Here is a 15,233-nt window from a genome sequence, read left to right as displayed (position 1 = left end):
GTACCACTAAGAAAATAATGTGCAGTATTAACCACTCTAACTGAAATACTCTGGGCTTGCTCTTTGTTTTGGGCAGACCTGTTTCTTTAAGTTTTCATGATAATGTTGTAGCTGATTCTGAGAATTGAAAAATAAATTAAAATTGTCAAGATTAAATCAAGTCTCGAAAAACTCCAGGCTCTTCATCTTTGGAGCATTGGTGGTGATCCAAACAGGAGAATTGCTTTCCCTGGGAGGATTCACCTAGATTTGGCCATGGAAAATATATTTGCTCAGCAAATTTAATCAGCTTATCACAAAATTGTGCAAACATCTACTCTGTGTTTGGGGTAGTCTGGACAACATACTGCTTTCTGTGTGTGAACTGCAGTCTCATCTTCCATGATGTCTTTTGCCTACAAAGCACAAAGTTAGACTTTGGGTTAGGGGAGAGGGAAAGGTGAGAATTCAGAAGACCCTTTCCACTGTACTTTGTGGTAAGGAAAAGGGCAGAAGTATCCCGGAAAAGCACACGTGTTAGTCTTTTGAGTAAATGTTAATCCTCTGCATTTTATGGTCGTTGTAGCATGGTATCGCAGACAGAAGGCAAGCATGGAGCGCTCACCCTGTTTGCAAATGACATGATTGAGATGTTGCTTGTGGTCATATTAGATACTTGTGGAGAAGCAGAGCTCTTAAATAGCATCCATTTAGTCACCCAGACTTTCAGAGAAGTCTCTATTTGGTTGTGATGCTAGTAACCACTGGACCACATTTCCTCCTTAGGGGCCAGAAAAAGAAGCCAAGTCTTGAAAGAAATACTTTCTCTGTTGCCTTGTAAATAGTAGTATAATCCACAGGCTATGTGTCTGTGGTAGGGCTTTCGAGTGGCTGGTCCACGTACAGAATAACATCCTCCTGCTACCACAAATTGTTCTCTTCGTCCAGATGGAAAGTGTCTGGTCTGTGGATTGGCCATTTACATTAGTATATGCAAAGAGGCTATTTGGGAGCTCTGGTGATAGACAGGACCGCATTGTGTTGGGCTGGGCGCTGTACAGAAAAAAACCCTGTCCCTGCCCACCATAAGAGGTTAGGACCTGAGCTGCTGTTTTGTCAGCAGCGTGCCACATAATAGACTCTCTCATTTTCCTTGCAGATAGCTCTTCTTTTAAGCTTCAGAAAAATGCATAGAGAGAATCTGATAAAGGACACTTCCAGGTTGTAAAGCCAGGTGCGGGGAGTTTACCAGACCTGCATGGGCAGCGGCCACCTTATTTTGTTCTCCTTTATGTGTATGTTATAGGGTCCTGCTGAGATTTCATGAGTGCAAAGTATTTGTTTGAGGGATTCCTTATGGATGGCTCAATGCCAGTGAAAATATCTGCTGTGAGTGCAGCAACAATCAAAAAACAAACAGAGCATAAAGATACATGCTGAGCAGTATAGGGATGATATAAATATAGTTTGGTGTTATGCTCTCAAATGGAACAACGTGGCCAGTACTGATACAGTGCTGTGGAGGAGGTTCAGAGATCTGCAATCTCAATCGTTTGGGGAGTACAACAACTTTCAGATAAGGGAACATGACATTTATTGTTACAATTTTAATCTTGACTGAATGTCAGCAAAAAGAAGGCAAAAGCAAACGCAGCAGTGAATGGGAAAGAAGATGGAATGAAAATAGCTCTAGGTATTCCTGGTAACTTGAGGGAGATAATCATGTTGAGTGGGTAAGTGGCTAACTGGTGGCTAACAGTGCTAAGTGGCTAATAAAAGTACTGAATTTTTAGAAGTATCAAAGAAGAAAGAAATAGCGCATAGCGATCGCTGCCAAACAGTGTCACTGAGATGAGCATCTTAACCAGATTACACAATGGATTTTCTGTTTATTCACTTAATAAAACTATCCAGAATTTAAGAAGAAATATTATATGAATATAAAACATGTCTATGTTTTAAAATGAATGCAAGTCCTTATAATGATGATATTTGTCACCCTTTGCTTCCTGGAGCTTAGAGGATCCTCACCAAGTGGAGACTTGAAGGTTTTGATTCACAACCAGCATCAAAAGTAGTCATCTGTTTTGGAGTAACTCTTCCTTTGCATGGCACATACTTCTTCATTTGCTGTGGTAAATGTGGGGTAACTTACCCATCTTCATTTGAGTTGTAAGTTGCCTTGCCAGGAAAATGTGCATTCTAGGCACCGTAGCAGAGAAGCTGAAAGGCAAAACATGGTTGCCACATAGAAAGCATAAAGATAATGCAACTTCTTGTAATCAAATGAATCATGGTGGTTCCAAGTCTGTAAGTACATGCTCAGCTTGAAAGATGGAAAGTATGCAGGTAATGTTTCCGTGCTGATGACAACCTCTCTATCAAAGATATGTGTGGTAAAATAGACAGGTACTGTTTTGTATAATAATGGCTATATGTGTGTTGGACACATACAGCGTTGCACATTTTTTCTAAGACTTAGAGAAAAAGTATTTTCTTCTAAGTATCATTTTCAATAAAGTAGATTGATGACATGTTCAGTTATGCATACTGAAAAACTTGGTAATTTGCTGAGGTACGTGATGGTTTTGCCAACATAAATTTGACATGGCTGTATTATTCAAACTCCTTGGCTGTAAAGAGGTTTATCTAAATGTGTGTCAATAGAGCTTTTAAGCCACACCACACAAAATAAACCATGTAGTGCCACTTTTATATGTCTCTACCATATAATTTTTTCAAAACAATTTTGTTGAAGGAAAATGTATTATTTGTTATGATATTTTTTGGTTCATCATGAGTTATACTCCTCCCTGTGCATGTAAGAAAGGACAATATTTAACTAAGATACTGAATATAAGAACTGAATTTAAAATACCTTTCCTGCTTATCAGGTTGCTGGACTAAGAAACTCTAATGCTTTGCAACCTTACCAGCGTAGGGAAAAATCCAGAAAGCCAGATTCCTCAGTGAGATACTCAGGATCCTCAGTGAAGGCTGTCAAGGTTGCCTGTGATGGTTTGCAAATTTTTGGTCCTTAAGTTAAATCTCTGGCCAGTATTTAACTACAGTTTCTGCCCCATGCAAGGAGGAGGGGAAGTGTGTATGTGCAGCAGGGAGGCAGGACAGGGGTTTTGCTGTATTTTGTCTCTTAGCCATAGCTGTCGGGAATGGCAGATGAGATTTTGAGGGTGACTCTAAGACAATGCTGGGAAGGCAAAGGATGGTGCAAGACAAATGTGATCCAGCCCTTCTTCCTCTTGAAGTTGGCTGCTTATGGGGTTCTGGAAGGCTTGCTTGCAAGTGGCAGAAGTAATCAAATGTAGATAGTGATTAAGTTATAATTCCCAAAATATGAATAATGTAATTCTTCATATTTTAGTAGGTATCTGTGAATTTTTACTTTAGTTCTGATGTTCTCTTGTTCCCCCTTATCTCAGCTGTTTCATTTCAGCTTGTCAAGGAAGAGGGAGAAAAGAGTCTGCAAATGTGTAGGGACAGTCTTGTGCCTGTGGAGCAAATTACCTCCGGGACACACAGCTGAGATGTTTGAAACACTTGAGTTTGGCAGCTTTCCGTTTGCTTTCCCTTTTCCTTCTTTTTTTAGTCTTCCAGTAATAGGTCCCTTGTTCCAAAGAACAAAACCAGCACTTAGTGGTCATTCAGAAAGATTCATTAAAACCAGGAATGAAGTAATTGTAAACAGGCACCCTCTCTTACCATCCACCGGTTTCATTCTAGCTCAGGGCACAGCAGCCGTGTGTTGTCTGGCTCCAGACAATTTTGGGGATTAAAAAAGGAACAATAGCCTTTGGAGGTTAAAATAACCTTTTCTTATTCAGCTGTTAACAGTACTTCCTTAGAAAACTGAGAAAATAACCCCGATTTTAATTTTTTTAAAACACACACTTTAACTGATAAATGTTCTCTTGTAGTAAAATCATAGCATGACTCATAAAGTAAAAAGTAAAGTAGAAGTGGTAACTGTGCTAAGCTTTTATCACAAAAGGCAGGAAAGGGGGGAAACAGCAACTTTCCTATAGACTGGGATAACGGGTAGGTAATAACGCTGTGATTCACCCATGGTTTGTCATTTTTACAAAAGCCATCCAATACATATTGCAGGTTTGTTAACCTTTGTGCTTGCCAAGAATTGTTTGCATGGTATTGGTTGTGGGCAGCAGCAGTGATTTGCTGGATTGGTGGCACTCATGGAAGTTGTTTCATCACTGAGAGATTTTTTTAATTACAGAATTATGGAAGGGACCTGAAGATGTGCTCCAGGTTCTTCTCTTCCCTCCCTTTTGACCCTGCAGCTGCAGAGCCCTTGCAGAGTGCATCCTGCTTTCCCCACCCTCATCAGCTTTGCCCGGGACCCAACTAAAGATGTGACTGCTAAAACACCAGGGGTTTAGATGCAAAAACAGGTGCAGAAGTATTTTAACACTTGCAACTGCTCCAAAATTTAGGTTTTTTTGGTAGCAACCAGTGTGCACTGAACGATGGGTAGATACTTATTAAATAACTGGGGCATTTTAGAGAGACGGGTGGATTGGCAGTGCTTCTTGTATGAACTGTTTTGTCACCTGCACTAGTGTGAGGAGCACTTGTGAGTTGGAGAATGAAATGACTTGAAAGCAGGACAGTGTGTTTGTCTGACCTGACATTGGGTTGCACAGAGAGAAACTGGACCTGAATGAACCAGACAAGGTATGAGGTACCAGTATGGTGGCAACAACAGGAGTGTTGCTTTACACATGGTGTGGAGAAATGGGTCTGTGTTTAGTTTGAGGGTTGAATTAATTGAACTGTGTGACTGGTACCTGAATTAACTTGTTTTGAATTATCCTGTGTATCTTCTCATGACCCAGTAAAATAAGTGGGGGGGAAAATAAATGGAATTGCTGTGAGAGGATTTTACTGAAAGGTTCAGGTGCAAAAGGTGTTAAGGCCCAATTACAGCACTGTTGTTGGGTAGTGTAACTGCTTAAAAATAAATACCATCTAATTATTCACTGCTTTTAGGCAACTGATTGGGAGGAAATTAAATGGTTAGCATGCTGATGAAACTTTTCATTTGGTTCAGATCTGTTCTGTTTATTTTAAAGCTTCTCAAAGTGCACTTTTTTTTTCTTTCTTTTTTTTCCCACTCGCTTAAAGCAGAAGAGGCCAGAGCAGGAGGAAGGACAGCACATGTAGGGTCTGTTCACTTAACAAATGCAGAGAGACAAGTTCTGTGTGCACGCTGCCGGATTGATAGGATGTGGCACTGCTGCTTTCACCTCCAGCCTAACCTTGTGGCGGAAGACAGTATAAGTGGTCCCATAAGTGATAGCTGTATAATGGGAAGTCGTGCATGGCTGTTGAGTCAAAGCTCCACACCTGTTCTGTGTCATAACAACTTCCTTTGTGCATGGGGGGAGCAGCGGAGAGGAAACCAAGTGCCCTACTTCTCACAAGATCGCCAGAGGCATAATGTCTTTGAGTCAGGAAAAGCTCTCGGGTTAAGTGCTCGCATTAAAGAAATTAGGTGGTACTCTTCTAGCTCCCTCTTTCTGTGCTCAAGGTAGGGCTTCATCACTGCTGTTCTGTCACAGGAGTGGCTTTTAAAAAAATGTTTTATTATGCATTTGTATCTGAAGTGCTTTGGGTTTCTGCAAAAAATACTGTCAATGAAAGATATATTCTGTGAGTTAGTTATTTATTTTAAGTATTAGCTTAGCTGGATAACTAAGTCCTGAGGCCTTTCCTCTTTCTGGAGAACCAGAACAGTTTTCTGTTCTGTCAGCAAAGCTTTGACCTAACTCTCTTTGGCTTGTCCTCATGAGCTTCGTTATAACTGTGTGAATGTCTGCAAAGACCATTATTATAAAGGCCTCTGAAATCATATTGTGATGAAGGATAATAATTACTTTTTACCAATTCTTTTGTTTTCTTTTGACTTTACTAACTGAGCAAAGATTTCTCAGGAAAATGTTTATTTTTTATTTTACTACTTTTTTTTAATAATGTTAGTTAACTTAATGTTAGTAAATAAGTTGGTGCTTCAGTGAATGGATCTCTTACCTGATGAGTTATGGAAGAATATACCAATCCCACACTTGCCTTGTGGTGCTATCATCCGTTTTCCCCTACCTTTAGTTCTGGAGTTGACCTGATTTGCCTGTCCCAGGACAGTGTTTTCTATCAGAGACTGAAACAGCATTGCAACTTGGCAGCATGCTCACACCCACAGAACTACATTTTTCTGTGTTTTTTGATTTACTAATCTCAGTCCTTCATTGGTTTGTTCCTCTTTAAGTAGGAGGTTATGCTGTATCTGTGGAGAGCACTGTCAGAGCTGCGTGCTTCAACTTACAGTTAGGGAAGATGGAATTTCTTCCTGAATCTCTTCAAATCGCATGAAAAGTGAGTGGGGGAGGTGTGTTATCATCTTAATAGCAATATTAGTTTGGGTCAATGTCAGGTACCATATAGCTATTATGCTTTGATAATCAGTCATCAATACATGCACAGCCAGGGCTGTGAAGGGCTTATGCTGATGTGACTCAGAGTGGTACTTGAGGGCTTTCTTTTACAATAATACTTGTATTCAGATTCTCTTGGTACAAAGATCTTAAAGCTCAGGTTAGTGTGGTTCTGTATATTTGTATACCTCGTACTCATCTATCTCTTTCTTCACGCAGATCTGTTTTTTGTGTTACCTTTTTTTTTGTTGTGTTGAAAGACACCTGATAAGAGTTACCAAGCTTGGGATTCAGTGATTAGTGCTATTTTGGATCTGCAGATACCCTTTACACAGATGAGCCCAGCTGCTTCTGTCTGATTTGATACCAAGCTGCTGATTGCTTATGCAGATTTATTTTTACTAATATGCTACTGTTTATAGTCCTTGCAGTTGTAAACTGTCAAAATATCAGGGGGTTAGGGTGCTGGATCTTTATTATATCAGAATTGAACATACCACAGGTGGGATGTTGCAGGGATCATCCTGTTCTAATCTGTGGATGTGAGGAACTACGGAAAGGTAAGACACATAGGGAATATGGAGTACAAGCATCTTTAGGAAAGAGGATCATTGGACCCAGAAAATCCAAAGATGAAACTTCAGCAGCCTGACCTCTCTTCCATTTTTAGGTATAAGAAGTTTGAGAAATTTAAATTGTGTTTAGAGTCTTATCAGAATTTCTAAGTGTGCTCTTGAGAGAGTAAAATGTGTTTAAAAAAAAAATAGTAATTACACATTATTCCTAAGAGTTAGTGATAGTCCAGTAACATAAAGCACATGATTTTCCTGTCACAGAAAATGCCTGCGCTTTCAAATATGAAGACAGACATGGAATATCTCAGCTTTCTGTATTTGGAAACCATGTTTTTGGGTTTGGCTTCCACTGTTGACATTGCGCACAATGGCTTCTGTAATGTGTAAATATAGAGAAAGTCCAGTAAAAGGGTGAAGGTAGGTTGCAGTCTTGCATAAAGGAGATAATACTAGATTTAAAAGAAGTAAAAAAAGTATACAAGCAATGTAAATTATACTGATGTAGCTACTTTTGAAGTGGTAAGTGCTGTAGTATTACCATAGTTGCTCTTCCTTGCCTTTGTTCTGTCATTACCTAAGTAAAGATTATTGTTTGATAAACATTGTGCAGCATTGGATGCCAGATGAAAGAATAGCCAAGAGATTAGATTACATTATCAAGGGAGAGAGGAAGATGCATTGAGAATAGGTCTGTTACAAGTCACCAGGTAATTATCAAGTTCCATAATTATAAAGGGGTAGCCTCTCCTTTCTAATGTCTGTTTTAAATGTTAGTTATGATTAAAAGCAGATCATTTGGGGTTGGGGGGAAAGGAGGAGGGAAAGAGGAGAGGACTTTGTTTTTTCTCCATCCAGATCGTGGTTGAAACAAAGAAAAGACGCAGAAGTGCAAAAAGTCCTCTAGTAGTGTGTCTGTACATGCATGTTTGGAGAATGAAGACAAAGGGATAGTGAGAGCTCTGAACTTTTAATTTCTTGGCAAAGTGGGTGTAAAAATCAATCTGAAAATAGTTCTGTGAATAAGATTACTTTTTCTTCCGGTGTAATGAAGTCACAGGTCTGGTTTAGCCTATGTGAAAAGAGAGAACAATATCAAGTGAAACCAGTTTTCAGAAAATGGTGTGACTTTTTGAAGATCAAAGAAACAACAATCCTGAAGGCCCACTAGTCTTGTGCTCCCACGAATCCAGTGATCGATAGTGGTGTAATGTGTTGGAATATCTCCACCTCTGCTGTCAACATGGGTTTCAAAACTGAGGGAAAGATAAAGTTCAAGGTGCCAGGTAACTTATTCCATATTACACCTAATGCTGGTATCTCCACTGATAGATACTATAATTTTGCCATGTGCCGTGTTTTTTCCTCTGTGTCACAGTTCATTGTAAACATCAATTAAATTTTTGCTAGCTGCAATGACTGTAATCTTAAATATATATATATTTTAGAGCACAAACAAAACCTCCGAATATAACCCAGGGAGTCCCTAGCATTGTGCCTGTTACTGTGTCAACCATTCTGTCCATCTCTTCTACATTTCTAATCAGGTATTCCTGATATCCTCTTTTAATTTCAGAAGGGCATCCTTTATTCCCTTTGCAGTACTCATAGTAGCAGGCCATCTCTTATTGATCAGAGCATAACATGGTAGGGCTAATTTCAGCATTCTGCCTGGTCCTGCCTTATACTTTGTCTTCTCTCTTGTGGCAGTCCCAGATGTTAATAAAAATTTTAACTGCTGGGTTCTTGGACCTAAAATTCTGAGGCTCAACCTAGTCAGTGTGTAGCTTTTACAGTGTGAAGGGCTGAGCTTTGCTTCTTGTGATTTTAGGTAGTGTCTGGAAATAATGGAAAGAAAACTCTTCATTCTGGTAATTTTTGGATTTGAACCGTAACACTGCTTTGTGCTGTTCTGTAGAAGAGTAATTCTGGATTGATTCCCTGGATTTGTGGTGCAGGGGGGTCTGGGAGGAGAGAAACCTAATTGAAGTGTGTGCTGAACTGAAAAGCTATCTGATCGATGCAATTCCAGGTTAAAGCTCCTATGGCCTAAGAAGTGATAAACCTCAAGTTGTTGTCAGCTTGCCCTCTCTTGCAGAATTGGCCTAAAACTTAGTGTTATGTCTGAATTATGAGTGAAAAGATCTATCATTTGCTTACTGGTCACAGGGGCAGCAGATGTTGACAGTACTGTGAAATGTCTTTACAGGTTTTCAACTTTAAAAGTCCTGGATAAAATAAGGATTAGCCAATACTTTGTGAGAGATTTCAAGGGAAACCTGCAAAATATTTGTTCATGGGGATGTGTATCTTTTATTTTATATGTAGGATGTTCAGAATTCAGTTTTTTTGAGAGTTACTTGTTTTATAGAAACTGCAAGTTGATTATTGTATGTTGTCTATTTAGGAAAAAATAAAAAAAAATTAAATCAAGAAGATAGCAATTTCCTTGTCAGTGGTAATTCTTTCCAGTCTTATCTTTTTCCAACGGAGTTGCTTGCATTCTCTGTTGTGGTTACTGAGGTCCAATCATCCATGCCCTTCCAATACACACCTGATATCTCACCAGTAATTTTACCTGCGGAAAGGAAATAATTCCTGAGATTGTGCAGATTGTTCTGTACTTTGAAATGTGAGATTATAGAATTGCCGTTCTACCATGTGTATAGAACTGTTGAGATTAAAAAGAGAGGTTCTTCCCTCTTTAGAATCTTTATGTATGTACTTGAATAAAGGTGATTTTTCAGGCCCATGTGCTGGTCTGTTCCCATGTTTACTCTGACAAAGCCTATACAACCAAAACACATTTCTGTCCACATAAAACAGTAATATCTCACAAGTAATGTTGTGGAAATGCCTGCATAACCACCACTCCTCTGAATGTGCCATATTGTTTTAGATTTGGGAGCATGATCTAAATTTTCAAGTTCTACATTTTCAGTCTTTATGCTTTGAATGTTAAGGTTTTTATCTGCTTAGTTTTGATAAATTGTAAACATGAAGTATAAAGCCTAATGGTCAATACACCTTTTCATCCTTCTCTGCCTGCCCATCTCTATCATTGAACCTGGATTCTCTGTGGTAGCGATCTCTGTGGAGAGGTGGGGCTTGCTTGGTGCAGAACACTTGTCACTCTGAAAGGGCCCAGGAAAACTTTTAGAGAATATGTCCTGGAGAGCCGAGAAAAAAGATGTGCTATGGCTGGAAAGATACTTTAATTACTTTAATTAATACTGGAAAAACGTCGAGGTGCCATAGAAGCAAGGGACAAAACCAGATTAACCAAGTAGTTTTAAGAAACAGGAGAGAGGCCTTCTGGTTTGGGCTTAGACTTGGAATATGTCTTAAATCTCAGGCTACTACCTCAATTAAGTTCAGCTGCAAAAGAAAATAGGCACAGGACTTGGAAGCCAAAGAGAAATATTGATAAATAAGCTGCACTAGATGTTTTTCCATTCCTAACAAACAATATTGTTAAAGAGGACAATGAGGGTGCTGTTTTGGTGAGATTCTAACACATGACTGGAATAGCTTTGAGTAAAACATGGAATTTTGCTTTGTTGACAGTCTGTGAATGGTACTGAAACAGTACTCATGGTCAGTGCTAATGTGAGGTGGAAACACTGGAAAGTGTGAACTTCGTTATGAGTTTTCACATGCTTTTTTATGTGCCTTGTGGCTCATGTATGAAAAGCTTTCTCACAGTTTGAAGAGCAGGGAGCAAATTAACTTGCTAGTGGCAGGGACTCAATCTTCAGGTAGCACATGAATTGCTGTGAACTCAGCAGCATTATTGCATGGTCTTACTTTAGGAAGAGTTTGGAAATACTCTGGTTTAGAGTCCTGAATTAGATCTGATTCTCTTTGAATTAATGAACAAATTACAATACAAAGTATTTTTGACATTCACTAATATACGTAGTCCACATAAGGTGGACTTGTCTGTTGAAAGCTGCCTGCCCTGGTTAAGTAGTACTTAGTAAGGTCCCAGCCTTACTGAAAAGGTTCTCTCTCCCTCCTCCTCACCCTAACGTTTTTTCTTTCTTTTATCTTTTTTTTTTTTTTTTAAGTATGTTTTGTAGGAGTTAAGTATTACTATGCTATTTCAGAGCAAATTATTCAAATCTTAAAAGAACCCCCAAAACCCAACCAGAAAAAAGGAGGGGGAAATAGAGGGATGGAGGTAGAGAAAAGCTCCCCATGGAAGAGCATTGTCTCCGGAAATCAAACACGCCTACTAGGTATTTTCCATTGGGAACTATTGAATTAGTCCCCTGCATCCTGATCAGAGAGACTGTGAAAGTAGGACGCTTGCAGTGAATAGACTGGTTTTTGTCAATAGCTTTGAAACTGCCTGCCAGTTACCGCTTTTGTGCAGTAATTTGTTGATCATTACTTCCTTCCTATGAAAATAGAATAAAAGGAGTGACAAGCAAAATACACATTTGGGTGAGATTTAACAGTTTGAAGACTGAATTGTTTTGTAAGAATAATTTGGTGGTGTGCATTTGTTCCCTTATGCAGTGGGGACCTAGAGAGGAAAAGCTGCTGGGGCGTGCTCTTCAGGAGATGGAAAAGCAGCAGGATGCTCCATCTCTGCAGGGGACAGTCTCTACTAAAACATGAGAGAAAAAATAGACTGCATTGAACTAGGATCCTTGAAATACTTCTGCGCGATACAGAAAAAAGGTGCTTGGCAGCACAAGTTAGCTTCATCTCGTGACTACAGCAATACAATACTGAATGCAGTAAAAGTATGGATTGGCAGTCACAAGCCATGGAGTTACCAGGCCATGTGACTTTCTTACCCTTGAGCTAGGAGTTGCTGCTGAGATGAAGTAGCTGGATTACGTGTGCATGGTTCTCCTGTGCCAAAGCAAGCATCATAACTTGAACCATGAAGGTGGTTTAACTGAACTCATTTTACTTGGGATTAATTGCAGTGGGTTAGGACCAGCGAGGTCAATCACCATGCTTCAGAGGAAGGGGAGGAACTTTGCTGAGACTCAGTAACTCCAATAGCCTTTCATTGTTTGTCTGTACTTTCCGCAGGTTAAGACCTGGACTTGCTGCCGGCATGTGAGATTTGAGTCTTGAAGCCTGTGAAAAGTGTTTCTCAGCTCTGCACAGGAATGTGCCGTTGTTCTCATTGTCCCCTTTGGGGTGGGGAGGAATTCTTTAGACAAATATAATTTAAGTTCTGAAAAATGTAAAATAGCAAGCCTGAGAAATTAAGCCTTTTCTTCGGGTCTCTGCCTTCCTCACTCAGCCTTGCTAGTGAGTCTTAAGATTAATTCGAGGAGACTGCTTCCTACATCGTACAGGATACATTTTAGGATACAAATATATGAGAAGGTTTGTCTTCATAGTCCCCTGTATTTAGGCTCTCAGGGCTACTAGTTCAATTTATCTATGCTTTTGGCCTACCTCAATTGCCTTCACCAGTAATGGAAGGTAAACTGAAGTACATACATCTTCAACTGGAACATGTCTGTGTGCACAATGTTAAATTTAGGATTCGGGTCTAGGAACTGAGTGATTATTTATCAGTGGAAGTGCGGATTTTAACTGGGATCAGAATTAGGCCCTGAAATGTGAATTTAGATTTAAGATGGTATCTTCAGGAAGACAAGGCTTTGGTTGATCCCTCTTCTTTGATTGTTGTGTTTAGGTGAGGAATCTCATGGTTGGTGGCAGGGGTGGTATGAATGAACATCCATTAGTGCTCAGCTGAGCACCAGCACATTTAACCAAACAGCTCTGAGGTGACACTTACAGCTTTAGATTTCTCTTGGCCATTGGCCACCAGAAGTTGGTGACTCTCAACATTAAGCACTCCCTATCCCATCTCTTGAGTTGCCTTGTCCCTGGAGGGATAGGTGTGTTCATGTTTGGGGTTGTTTGGGTTTTTTTAAACATTTAAAAGAGAAGACATCATTTCAGTCAGCTCTTTTTTTAAAAAAGTATCTTATTTTACAAGCAAGTGCAGCACAGATGTCATGAAAAAAGTTGAAAGTACCTTTTGTTATTTTCTAAGTATTTTTAGCTGTTCATTTCTATTCAGATAGCATGTAATGCCTGGTTTAGTTTTTTTTGTGTAGGCTTGGCATGGTCAATAGAAAGGCTATATGTGAATAATGAAGTCATAATAAAAGAAAAATCTCTTGGAATATAGTTCTTTTACCACTGTATATTAGTGAAAGGAGAGGAAGTGGCATGGTTGCCACATGAACGTGTTCAGTGGGTGGCGTCAGAGCAAGTGGTACACTTAGTGGTGATGAGACCATTGTAGCTTTACAGCTCTTGGTGCCAGCAATAGAAGGAGAACCTGGAAAGTGTGACATGTTTTCCATAGCATGTCGTGGGTGATTAGCAGTTGGCAATGAGCTGATATGAAACGATAATGCAAGAGTGGCTGTGGTAATTGTTGTGTTGTCTGTGTCTCAGGAAGAGGTGTGTCTGCCTTTTGCCTGCAGTAAAATTGATGACATGGTCTGATAGACAAGTGCTACATAAAGACTGAGAGGAATTTATAGGCACCTGAAGGCAGTACAAGCTGATGATGAAAGGCGTTCTCAATGTTAGACACTAATTCATAGTGAAGTGAAATCCTCGCAAGGGCTTTGTGTCTGCTGTACAGCTTCCCATGATGAAAGCCCACCTAAAGGGCAGTAGGTTATAATTCAAACATGGTTTGGTGCCATGTTGAAGTTCATGAGAAAAAAAAGTAGAAGAATTAATTAGACCTTAGCTGCAAGCTTATTGCAGTTCTTTCATAAGAATCTCCTCAACTACTGCACCTTCTACTCATATTTATTTTGTTAGTCATTTTAATATCTGCTTTTTTTTTTTCTGCTTGGTTTTCCTAAAGATATACATTCAATATACTAATATCAGAAAATACTTGTGAAGTAGCTTAAAAGATATGTCTGAACTTATTGGGATGGAATTTTACAGTTACCTCTTTTGCAGTTAACTAAACATTTTGTTCTGGGGCAATAGCGCATGTTTTCTCAGTTTTGTCCTCTTCCTCCAAAGCCCTGTTTATGTAGTTCATTACGCTTCTGTGAAATGACACTCAAAAAATTCAGTAGTGTTTAAGAGCAGTTTCATGCAAAGACTGCTATGAGCTGGTACTTGCTTCTTTATTTTTCCTTCTTTCAGAAAATACCAGTTTCCAGTGTTAAGTCAAAGAATTGTTATAATCCCAAATGCAGAATAGAAAATTGGGGCAGTTTATGGGAGCAGATTAATTACTGTCATGTCCTGTGTTGTAGCTGTATTGTTATGGTCATCATGGTCTGGGTCTGTAAGAAAAGCACAGCTTGTAGAGAGATACATTAAAGAAATGGAAGAACTTTCAGGCACATATTCCCTTGATCTGGAGAGTGGTATGTTTGCCAGGAACCTTTTTATTTTTTCCCTTTGTCAGCTGATTCATAAAAGATAGTGCTTTTCCTGTGTTCTGTTGAAGAGAGAGTTACAGATTGCATTTTGGATGACTGTAGCGATCCAAGCTCTAGGTAGTGAAGACTGACATCTGTATTGCATTGTCTTTTCAGAACTGTCATATCAGTTGTTCATTTACTGGTGAAAGGACATATTCTTTCATTTCTCAAGACAGTAGCTGCTGAATGTCAATGTGTGCGATAGTTCTGAGACTGCATTTTTGTGTATGTGTAAATGTAATTACATTATGTAATTGTCGTTGTTCTCACTTTCCCCCCAAATATTAAAAATCTACTTGTTTGCCTGCTTATGTTCTGTATCAGTAGGTTTGCTTGCAAAGCAAAAAGCAGTGGAGGGGCAGAATTCTTTGAGAAACATTAGAGGTGCCGACAATTATGATGATGATACAAAGTTCATTAATTTGGGGTTTTTTTTAATTTGAAAGCTCACTTCTTCCACAGTCTGTCCTTACACTTTGTCTTCTTACAAGTTTGAAAAAAAAATTGGACAAAGTCATTATGACCTGAAAAAGGAGGCCAAGTTGTACTTTAATGCTTAAAAGTTACCTGAGATTCCTCTCAAATATGCCAAACGAGTTCTCCATTTCCAAGGTCAAAACCAGCTAGATCCTAGTGTCTCTGGAATCCTTTTTTTTCTTTTTGAGCCATCTTGCTGTTCTCTTGATGGCATCTGCAGTTCGCTCTTTCAGTTCGAGTTAGTTTTTACCAAACTCTGTGTGGGTGCCTCCCTCCTCTCCCCTCCAATC

General features: G+C 39.3%; 1 protein-coding gene across 6 annotated transcripts in view; it reads left to right on the top strand.

The window, feature by feature from the left end:
* The window catches only part of SPATA5 (spermatogenesis associated 5), a 197,257-nt gene that overhangs the window by 77,496 nt on the left and 104,528 nt on the right, over positions 1-15,233 (top strand). The window contains exon 15 of one of the 6 annotated variants that reach the window (XM_030478202.1): positions 2,874-3,349. The exons of the other annotated variants lie outside the window; for them this stretch is intronic. Coding sequence (XP_030334062.1) covers positions 2,874-3,020 — 147 coding nt within the window. The 3' untranslated portion in view covers positions 3,021-3,349. Of the gene's footprint in view, positions 1-2,873; positions 3,350-15,233 lie in introns of those variants that run through there. 6 annotated transcript variants of the gene reach the window in all.

Source organism: Strigops habroptila, chromosome 3, assembly GCF_004027225.2.
Source record: "Strigops habroptila isolate Jane chromosome 3, bStrHab1.2.pri, whole genome shotgun sequence".
Taxonomy (NCBI): Eukaryota; Metazoa; Chordata; class Aves; order Psittaciformes; family Psittacidae; genus Strigops; species Strigops habroptila.
Note: the sequence above shows the minus strand (reverse complement) of the source record. Positions and strands in the feature narration are given on the sequence as shown.